An 11189-nucleotide genomic window follows, 5' to 3' on the forward strand; every position below is an offset into this window, starting at 1 on the left:
CCTAACCACCCTTTCTCATAAGGTGCCCTGTGTCCCAAAGCACTCAGTTTTCTGAGGGTGGGTGACCACACAGTTGTGAAGGAGACAGCTGAGCCATCATGCTGGTGGAGGAGGTGGGGGGTGACAAGAAAGTGGGAAATAGACGCTGCTTATGAGTTTGGCACATTTAGTCCCAGGCTCTGTGACCTTTACAGATAACCAGATACCCTCATCTACAGACTGATCACCACAGAAGCCTCCATACTGCATGCACGTGCCTTACGAAACAGGAGGGCTTTGTGATGCAGTCTGATGGCCTGGTTCCATCCTCTGTGAGGCGGACATGACAAGCAAGGCCTAGCATTGGGAGTCATTAGGCACCAGGACCCGGAACGCCTAGATATAGAGATGGCTGGTCTCCTCATGCTAATGAGGTTTCTGCCATGTTGAGCCCTACTTTTTTGCTGTGGGATGTTGGATATCCCTTATATACTTATGGCTCCATCTTCCTCATTATCCTAATTATCTGGCAAGTGAAAAGGAGCCACCATGAATTGAGGTTGGAACCTAAGAGGAGCTGCTGCCAGGTAGGGAAACACTTTAACCACAATTGAATGAATTAAGCCTCAGATAAGAAGCTTTTATGTCCTCAGTGTCTCACCTTATAATCTCCATTTTTATAGCATACTTTCAGTTGCCTTTGTATAGTACTTTTCTTCTTAGCGACTGTAATTCCTTACCAGGCCCTACCTGCAACAAGCTCTAATTGAAAAGCCAAGAACCTCTGGATTGGGCTTGGGTTGAGAACTAAATAATACGGGATCAACCTCACTGGATCTCAGAAGACCTCAGAACATGGGGGATTTTTCTGGTTGGTGGACTTTGTAAGCACAAGTCCTTTGGTTGTTAGAACCACTCACCCTTTAATCTGTTCCACTTTTCCTCCTATGGCATCCTAAGCTCCCTGCAGAACTTGTTATGGAAATGGGGAGTCTCCAATTTAATCAGAAACAAGCCAAGAAGGGAAATGTTGGGGTAAAAAAAAAAAGGTGGACTAGATAAAGGGAGTGTAGGAGAGTGTATAAAATGCAGAGATATATATAGAAAGTGACTGGAAAATGTATGTGAGCTTTGTCTCATTTCAGACATGAAAAAGAAAATGGTGTCCCAGCTTCACATTCTAATGTTTTTGTCTTTAAGCGTCACCGAAAAGTCCAGCAAAGGGATAGGGAGGCAGCATCAAGAGGTAAAGTCTCAATCTGTCCTCTGAGTACCTTCTACACGGGTGAGGTTCCCATGGATCCTGTCCCTCCATGATCCCTGGTGCCAAGAACCAGGGGCTCTGACCACTGAAGGCTCCAGTTCCCCAAACTGACAACTTTTATAGAAGGCTTCTATGGGTGGGTAATCAGAACTTGGGAATGTTCCAAAATTCTCTGCCTTACTGCCCTGGGAATGAAGAATTAAGAAAGTAGGGCCAATATCCTTAATTGTATCATTTACTAGTTTTATGTCCCTGTGGAAGTCATTTCATCTGTCATCCTTATCCAATAAAATGGGCATAATGCTGATGATCCTGCCTCACTCACATTGTGGCTGTGAAGATCAAATGACATTCGGCATGGGACAGCATGTTGTGAATGGTGTTGTAAATGGCATGCACACAGACATGCCTTAGAGCATTGACTTTTTGGGATTTCAGTCTCCTCTTGACAAGAGTCAAAGGCCTTACTATTCAGCTGTATGATGCACACAAACTCCCCCATGCCAAATAACACTGTCTCCTGGTTCCTCAGCTAGGAGACTTTCCCAGGAAGAAGCTGAGAAGCCACGGAATCTGCTCTCTGTCATGAAAAGGTGATCTCTTACTCTTTGCAGTCTCTCAACAACCAGCCTGGCCTATGAGAGTTTCTTGGCTTGGCTTGGGGCAGATAAGAGGAGAGGGAAAGTAGCTGGAGGGGAGACATACACAGTGGAGGCTGCTTCACTGGTTGAGAGGGTTGCCAGGGAAGAGTGGGATTCATATGTCTCAAGACCCAGTTTAGCTCTGTGCTAGGGTAATGGTAGTTCTATAATTCAGAATTTTACTAATGCATAATTCATAAAAGACACTAATGGGTTGCATTCAGACATAAGCTGAGTTATCCAGTCAAGAGAATAGATTTTGGATAAAGAAATAATAATTGTCATATTCTCCTTACACCTCCACCCTTTCAAGGGAAGACTCCTGAGTCTGGCTGGACCCTATAGACATTGCCTCTTTCAGTTCTACCTTCAGGGAGGCCAGTTCCTGGAACAGCCCTTAGACAGGAGCCTATGATCTTATCCTCTCCTTAAGATCTCTAGATAAAAGGATTAGGTCCCAAGAGTTGCTGAGTATAGCAGCAGGGATACCATATAGCCCCCAGAATGCAGAGATCTCACAAGGACCTCATTTTCCACGGATTGGATGTACTGAACACAACAAGGCTTTGGGTTCCTCAGCCTCAAATGAGACTGATCCTGGTTTTACCTGGTAGTGTTCCTGGTGATGCCCTATCTGCCTGGTTTCTTTCTCCTAGTTCAGCTTCTCAAGGTCAACAGAGAACTGACCCCAGGTCCTAGTCCTCTCTGAGGACCATGTCCTCCCATGGGTCATCTGAGGCCTTGCCCAACAAGCTCCAGACACTCAGCTCAGCCTACCCACATCTTGCCAAATGACATTTTCTTAGGAAGAAAAGCAGAGAGTGTAGACATCAAGGGGACGTAGGCACCAGGACTTGCAGGACTAGGGAAGATCAGTGCCAACTGCAGGCCACACTCTTCAGAGAAGGAAGATGTCACTCCAACATTAACGGTTCCCATGTTTCCCTTCCCAGCCAGAGTTGGCTTCCTCAAGAGGGAAGTGTGCGGCGAGTCCTGTGTGCAGATTCCAGCTGCCAAACCTGCAATGCTGTGGCTCTAGAGGTTCAGGAATTGCTGGCGGAGAAGAACAACCCGATCTCCCCACCTTTATCAGAGCCACCACAGGGCACTTCTTGCCTAGAAGTGTTGTCTGTGTCTAGCGTGTCTTTTAAGCAGAGTCTGGAGCTTCCTTCCTGGCAACCCAGAGAGCTTTCACTGGCATCTGTAACCCCAACACTGTCACAAATAATGGATCAGAAGTCTTTAACCCAATCAGCTACCCATTCGACCAGTACAGTCACAGTCCAAGATTACTGGGCTGACCACTTCCAGCTAGGGCAGGAATTTCAAGTGCCAGTTGTGCTTAGGGGCTCAGAGACTATGGCTTCCTCAAGGCTCCAGGAGCCTGGGGTCCCAGTGAATCAGCAGAAGATGATGCAGAGCAACCCCAACTTTGTCCAGGGGAATGAAGACCAGTACAACTTGAAGTCCCAGGACTCTTTGCTATCCTTGAACCCAGAGATCACTAATATGACACATCCTATGGCCTTGAATATAGTCCTCCCTGCCCACCTGCCATTCCTCAGTCCTACAGTCCTGAGACTTCTTGAGGTACATGTAAAAAAGTGGATGCATTTCCAGAGATGGGGGCTCCCCAGACGTGTAGAAGAGTCCATGAGGCAGCTTATGCCAAACCCACCGTTGTATTACCAGCCTGAAGATGACCAACCAGTTGCTGTCATCCTGAATAACACTTCTCAGGTCTCTGTTCATAGATCTGAGTCCATTTCCCATAAGACCTGGTGTTCATGTATGGCCGGCCAGCCCATCCAGACCTTCTGGGTTTCTGAATGGCCCATGATGAACCCAGAAGAAAGAAAGTACTTTCAGCAAATCCCAAACCCTATGGCTCTAGCCTTGCCCTCTCCAGCCCTTAAAGTCCTAAGTGGCCTCTATCCACTGCCTGGGGGAGAGGCGAATGACTCAGGGAGCCATCTGCAGGAGAAATACAGCCAGTTATTCTGTGGCCTCCCTTCTCTGCACAGTGAGTCCCTGGTTGCCACTTTCTTGGGCTCCCAAGGCCTCTCCAAGAAGGGGAACATGTCCAAGCCCCCCTTGAAGGGCCCTTTCCTCTTCAAGGACCTCCCGTTCCACCCCCTGCTACCTAAAAGTCCACCCCTGTCAGCCCCACCCTCTTCTCCACCTTCCCCAAATTGGGTGTCTCCATCTGACCAGCAAGGAGCTCAGATCAACATCCCATTTTTGACTCTGGCTGAGTGTGAAGACTTGGAGTGGCACCTGCTGCAGAGGCAGCTCCAGCTTCAGTGGGGCTTGCCAGCTGTCTTCCAGAGACCTCAGCATGCCCAGAGCCCCACGCAACATGAGCCCCGTGACAAAGCCCAGGCTCCTGAGACTACAAAAACTTCCAGGCCGGGGAAGCCTGTCTCAGTCCTCACCAGGGAACTACTCTTCTTCCCGGAGCATGCCCGCAGGCTGCTGGAATTCCACCTCCAGAAGCAGCTGATTCACCATCGCTGGGGCCTGCCCCAGAAGATCCAGCGGTCCATCCAGTTGCTCCTTTCCTCCGCTGACCAGCAGACTTTGTCCTGGAGCAGCACAGCGCTAGCCAGTGTGAGCATCCCCCAGCCTACAGTCCTGGAGGCCAACGGGAATAGAGCTGTGTTCTCACCCATCATGGCCCCAGCCTCCATCCCCATGCCACACTTGTTCGCCCAGGTCAAGGCAATATTGCAGAGCCACATTGACTCCAAATGTGGACAGATCCACCAGGGCAAGGTCCCTGCCTGTGTACATAGCTCCTGGGGCAGCAGAATTCCTGGGGGCCTGAAGGTAACTCCCTGCATTCCAGAAAGCCAACCCCTGGAGCTGCGGCCAGCAAGTGACCCTGACCTACATCACAAAGTTATGCCCTGGATGCCAAAGGCCCTTGATCAGCAGCAACAGGCCTTACCAGGGACTGTCACTGAACACTCCAAGCTGCCCCGAGCCCTGTCCGAGGGAGCCAAGGAGAAACTGGAAACAACTTTACGGCACAAGTATCTGGCCTTCCTGTCAGGGCTCCCTGCGCTCTATTATGTGGCTCTTTCCAGAGCCATGACCCCGGGTGTCACTAGCCAACCTGTCATCACAGACATGGTACCTGAGCCTATTGAAGTCCCAGCAGAGCCTCTGACTGAGATGATCTCATTTGAAGAAGAGTGTTCAAGTCTTGGGCCATGCTTTCAAGACAACAATGGGACTTGGGCAGATGTTGCAGAAGAGTTCCAGCCTGCAGCACAAGTGGAAGGTATAATGAAGACAGAGTCTCAAGACAGCCAGGCACATCCTGCTAGCCCCCTCACGTTCAAGACATATGTCTTGTCCAAACTAAATTTCCACCTCAGAAAAAAGGTCCTAGAGATACAATTGGGAATTCCCATAAGGGCGAGGGAGTCCATGCAACAAACTGCAGTGGTCCCAGAGGACACATCCACACAGGACTCTCTTGGGTGTGTGAACAACCGAGGAGGAACATTGCTCCAGGAACTTCCCATCCCACCAGACACTCCATGTGCCCCCGATCTAGACTGCATCCACGTTAAAGAACAGCTGGCCATTGAGTTGAAGACAGTGCAGCAGAACCACAAGCAACTTAGTTCCAAAGCAGTGCCCCAGGATTCTGCCCACTGGGTGTCCAAGAACCCACAGCCCAGTGCGGACATGACAGAGGCCCAGGTGCTTTGTGTTCAGGTGGAAGCCAGCGTGAACAACACCGGCCTGGATGAACCCTGGAGCCCTGAGCCCCGAACTCCTGACAAGTGCAAGGACTCAGCCCAAGTCCCCAAGCTGGCAGAAAAGATAGAAGACCCAGTGAAACCCAAAGCAGCTGGGGACCATGGAGAAGGCGATGCAGGGTTTAGTCTCTCCTCAAGCAGAGAAGACAGACACCCTGTTGAAGACCAGAGGCCAGCAGAGATGCTTCTGAACAAGATATCCCAAGGCTCCTGGAGGCAGAGCGATAGCTTCCATCTTGCTGAGCCCTGTCCACACAGCCCCCAGCATCACCCTCAGCCTAAGCTCCCAGACTTACCTCCACGAGTCCCTGGGGGGAAAGCATCTGAAAATGCCCTGCAAGACAGTCAAACCAAGCTAAATGTCACCCTCAAACCAGCAATGATTCCTGAGAACACCCAGGCTGTGGTGCCCCAGGATTCCCAGGGCTGGCCTTTCCTGAGCCAACTAATTCAGGGTAAGCCTTTTCAGGGCCAAACTTTACAAGGTCAGGTTTTGCATGCGCAGGTGATGCCAGCCCATACTCACAAGAGGCCCAGCCTTCCAGAGTCTAGCTTGGGAAATAAAATTAAATCCTTTCTACACCGTATTAGCCCCAAGACGAAAGGCAAAGGACATGAGGAATCCATGTTCTCTACAGCTGAGAAAGTGGCCAAAACCAGGAAAGAAAATGCTGAAAAGAGCCTGGCTCCAGCCAAAAGCCCTGTGGGGAGAACTAAGACAGAGAAGCCAACAGGACACTCCAAGGCCCGATCTCCCCGCACTGAGAAGCCAGTGGGCCCGGCCTTCTTAGGTGGTCCACATTCCCCAGGCAATAATCTCAGGCTTCGCTCCAGACATCCTGGCTCTGCCTCAGTCCTGGGCCACCCCCGCCACTGCCCTCGGCACTGTCCTCGAGGGGCTTGTGCCACCCAACCAGGGCCATCCGCCTTAGCTCCCAACCCTCACCTCAGAAACACTGAGGTCTGCTCGAGGAGAACACCCAGGGCAATGAAAGAGAGCTTGTAGGCTCCCAACCACTGCATCCCTTTAAGAAGACTGTTGTCATTTCCATAAATGTGCAGGTGGGGCAGACCACCTCCTGAAATACACTCTATATGTCTAAGCAAAGAGTTGTCTGCCTGCTCCTTGTCTCTGCTGTATTGTGTTAAGAAAAGGCATGTGGGTGGCTAAAAAGTCCTTCCTATCTAGGGAAAGAGCTTTATCTCACATTTCAGATGGGTCACCATTCCACATGACTTCTCCCTGCCTCACCCTGCATAGTTGATAAGGGAACTTACGCAGACGAGGAAGGCTCTTGTCTAGAGTGCATTGAAGTTAATGGTCAGGCTTAGATTCTGAACATTCACCATCCACTCCACCAAACTATTTTCCAGTGTCTTATATCTCTAGGGCCAAGGATCGTGGCTAGTGCATTGTAATGCCTTAACAGTAGTTGAATCCCATGTCTGGGCTGGGGAGACAAAGCGTTGCATCATTGTGATCAGTGCGATGAGGTGTGGGGCTGTGTCACAGGTGGAAGCTGATGAGGAGGATCCCAAAAGAGTCACAGTAAAAATTATCTTGAGAAGCATCTTGCATTCAACAGTTAAATATTTGGGTATTTACTCTATGACCAGGACCATGCCAGATACAACAATGAAGAAGACACAGGCCTTGCCCCGGTGGAGCCCATGATCTCATGGAGTAGAGAGTCTCATAAGTGCAAATTGTTTAGTCAACAAATACATTTCTATGTCAAATATTCATCTCAAACTATACAAAAATGAACTCCAGATACCCTGCGCCCCCTACCTAGTCACACATACCAAACCTGCCCTAATCACAGTATTTCTCACACCAGTTAATGGCAACTCCGTCTTTCCAGTTATTAAAGACAAGAACAATGGAGTCATCCTTGGCTTTGCCTCCCCCAACAGCCCACATCCAATCTGTCAGTAAATCCTCTTATCCCTACCTTCAAAAATGCATCCAGAATATGACCACTTTTCACCCTCTCTACTGCTACCAGCACTGCAGTAGCATCACAACTAATCTCCCCCATTTCATCCTGAGACCACAGGCCCAAAAATCTCCCCTCAACACAGAAGCCTGATGGGCTTCAGGGAGACTCCTGGCTGCCGATAATAGATGGATAGATAGATAGATAGATGGATGGATAGATAGATAGATAGATATAAAAGCACACAGCTGGATAAGATCACCAAGGAACTAAGTGTAAATGGAAAGATCTAAGGACTGGGCCTTGAGACACTTCTATGTTAAGAAATTGAAAAGTAAAGCAGGAACCAGTAAGCAGAGGAACTGAGAAGCAATAGCCAGTGAGGCAGAAGGAAAACCAGAAGAGTGTGCAATACTGGAACAAGAGAGGAATGTCTTTCAAGGAGAGAGTGCTCTACCGCGTGAGAAATTGTCAATGAACCAAGTAAGATAAGGAGCATTAGATTTAGCAACCTAGAGATCATTCATGACCTTGAGAAGAACAGTGTCAAGTGAAAGAGATGAAGCTGTGACTGGAGTGGATTCAAGAGAGAAGGAAAAGACAGCATTGGCCATAGCAAGTGCAATAAACTTCTCAAGGAACTTTATTCAAATAAACATGCAGAAATGTAATGCAATCATACCAAGAGGGTTTTTTAAAAAGATTGGAGACATAGCATGGTGGATGTTGATGGAAAAGGTCCAGTTGAAAGGGATGAATTGATGATGCAGAAGCACAAGGGGAGAACTGGAGCAACAATGATCAAAGGAGGTCTTGTGACAGGTACCTCCTCCCTGCCTGCTGGGAGTTGGGCAGGCAGCCACAGAGCTAGGACACTAGAGAGAAGCCTGGAATGAAGGGAATTGACTCAGAGGGGTCACAGCAGCATCAGATGGCAAGCTGGGGTTAGCCTGCACACATCCTGGTTTAGGGTGGAGCAGGCCCTTCCCAGGGTCCCTGCTGGCTCCCACCTGCCTGAGGCCAGCAAGGGCTCATGCTGCTGACCAAAGTCCCATGACAAAGGGCTGGGGGCAGACAGACAAGCTGTAGCCCATACCTGCAGGAATCTGAGTTCTCAGCAAAGCCAGGAGCTGAGAGAAGTTGGGGTCAGAGCCTATGATTCATGCAGGATGCTGAAGGAGGATGAAGCTTTGCTCATCCCACCCATAACCCAAGCACAATTCCCGCCTCTATCTTTCCCTAGGCTCAAGGGAGGCAAAATCAGAAGCAAAAGTCTCATGAAGGTGACGAACTCAAGAATGTCCTACTCCAGAATTGAGGGTAGATGCTGGGAATAAACACCTCAGTGCTCGCTTGGGATCTTTGATTTCAACTCTGGCACCCTGAGGTCACCATGACATGCTGAACAGACCTGACCTTCTAGGGTTCTTCCCTTGTGCTCTCCAGAAGGGCATGTAGAATTGGCTGGAGGAACTTCAGGCAACTGACCACCTGCAGTGGCTAGAGAGTGGCTTCTCCACAACACTGCTGCTCCTGTTAGAGCTGAGTCACAGAGGACGAGGACCACGGCTGCTTCACTTTTGTACCTGCCCGCTGCAGCTCAGGCAGGGAGAGCAAAGAACACAGGATGAGCACAGCAATCAACACCATGGAGACGCTGCTTCCTGCACCAGCGGGGAGGCAGTTGTGCCTCTGCTGCTTCACCAGCCACCCTAGGCCTGATGCTCCACCTACACTCCAGAGCCCCTGGTCTAGGCCAGGCCTGTCATAGAAGGAAGGACAAGACTGATCCCTGCATCCACTACAGGGACAGAAAGGAACAACAACCTTGAGCTCAGGTGGGGATAAGAGAAGTAAGCGCAGTGCAGGCATGTACAGTGCTGCGGGGCACAAAGGACCAGATCCCTCACCGGCCGGCCCAGGCTTGCACAGGGCTGTCCGTTCCCATGCCCAGAGACGGGGGCCAGGGCCCTGAGCACTTGGTCTGGACGAGAGCATGGGGAAGAAAAGGGGGGCCTGGGAAGCGGCCAGAGAGAGATCGTGTTTCCAGAAGGAAAGGTGGATGCTGCCAACTGCCCCTCTTTCCTGCCATGTCCCTCCCCTCCACTGTAACTTCTCTCAGTCCATGGCCACATAAGGAGAGGATACCGGGGGATTTCCAGAGGTCACCACTCCCAAGGTCAGGCTGCTACAGAGGCCGCGGGGGCAGGCCCAGGGCAGGCTGCCTGACCCATGGGACCCAGACGGCGGGAAGGGAAGCCACTTCTTGCGGTAAATAGTGCTGGCAGGGGGATGTATGGAGGAGACGGGGAGGGCACAGGGGGAGAAGCCTGAGCAGAATCACACACACACACAGTCAAAGACACATGGACACAGACACACAGACACACAGGTACATACAGAAAGAGACGCAAATCAACCACGCTACTCAGAAACTAATTCAGAGTGTGCACAAACACGACAAGGAAGACATGGACCCATGAACACCCCGAGTCAGACATGCTTGAGCAGACACGGGCACAAACACACATGCAGACACAAAGACAGCTTTGCACATGTAACACAGCCCACGTCACAGACCCACAGACACAAATGCAGTCCAAATCCATCCTTCGAAGCCCCTCTCCTCCATAAAGCCTCTAGGTCACCTCAGACCAGGCCTATCTCTCCCTTTCTCCTCTGAAGGTAAGGTTGCAATTTCTGTCCCATTTCTTGTCCTCTAATGGGATGGTCTTGGATTCACGTACATGCCCCTGGTCTCAACTACATGGCTGTGTGTTCTTAAAGAAATGTCAAGATCAGGAAGAGAGACCACTGTCCCCTTCCAGAGCCCCATCCTCCTCCTAAACACCCATCTCCACGATGGCGCCCAGTTTACTGCTGCTTCATCCCTGCAGGGTCCTGACCCCCAGCTCTTTGAAACAGCATACAGAAGGGAAGAACAAACCAAACACCCCCAGTCCTGGTTACCCTCGGGGAACCATGAAGAACCAGGTCCTGGTTCCAGGAAGGAGCCCCTGACACAGGGCATGACCACGTGTGCAGCTTCACCCCAAACTTTAATGTGAACTGCAATCACATGCCTGTCAACCCTACCCCTAAGCCCAACTCCAACCCCACTTCCAAAGAAAACTCTAAACCATAGTTCTTCAAATGGGCCCCTTGGAATTGCTATGCCTCAGAAAGGTAATGCTGGTAGGTATTATCCAAAAATGTTTATGTGGCTAAATACGTTTGAGTCAGAAAATGGTGCCATGCCCTCTCCCCAGCGGCTGGATGCCTGCCTCCCTTAGTCAGATGACAGCTGCAGGGGCCATTCAAACCCCTCAAGTACAGAGGGCTCTAAAAACTGCCAACCACCTCTCCTCTATACCAGGTCCATATTGCACGTTATTGCCTAAGTCTCCCTCTCCAGGCTATCTGAGAAGCTTCAAACAAACCTCCAACACAAAATATAACTCCTTGGCCAATCTTAATCCAGATCCTAAATGCAAGCATTGCCCTACCCCAACCCTAACACAATCTTAATCCAAGATACACTAGCTCCTATCAACAGGAACCACAAACCCGTTTCCAAACCCTATTTGAACAT

The 11189-nt window shown here is 50.1% G+C and overlaps 1 protein-coding gene across 1 annotated transcript; it reads left to right on the forward strand.

Annotated features, from left to right (window-relative positions):
* The first annotated feature begins 340 nt into the window (after positions 1 to 340).
* Positions 341 to 6680, forward strand: LOC123646188 (protein FAM205A-like). The gene is made up of 4 exons (XM_045562927.1): positions 341 to 566; positions 1180 to 1225; positions 1776 to 1836; positions 2838 to 6680. The coding sequence occupies exons 1-4, from the start codon at positions 423 to 425 to the stop codon at positions 6661 to 6663; spliced, it is 4077 nt and encodes a 1358-aa protein (XP_045418883.1). The 5' UTR covers positions 341 to 422; the 3' UTR covers positions 6664 to 6680.
* Positions 6681 to 11189: the final 4509 nt, after the last annotated feature.

Source organism: Lemur catta, chromosome 10, assembly GCF_020740605.2.
Source record: "Lemur catta isolate mLemCat1 chromosome 10, mLemCat1.pri, whole genome shotgun sequence".
Classification (NCBI taxonomy): domain Eukaryota; kingdom Metazoa; phylum Chordata; class Mammalia; order Primates; family Lemuridae; genus Lemur; species Lemur catta.

Coding starts and splice junctions, on each gene's coding strand:
- LOC123646188 (XM_045562927.1), top strand. CDS start 423: ATGTTGAGCCCTACTTTTTTGCTGTGGGATGTTGGATATCCCTTATAT. Junction 1,226..1,775: donor TAGGGAGGCAGCATCAAGAG/GTAAAGTCTCAA, acceptor CTGGTTCCTCAG/CTAGGAGACTTTCCCAGGAA. Junction 1,837..2,837: donor CTGCTCTCTGTCATGAAAAG/GTGATCTCTTAC, acceptor TTCCCTTCCCAG/CCAGAGTTGGCTTCCTCAAG.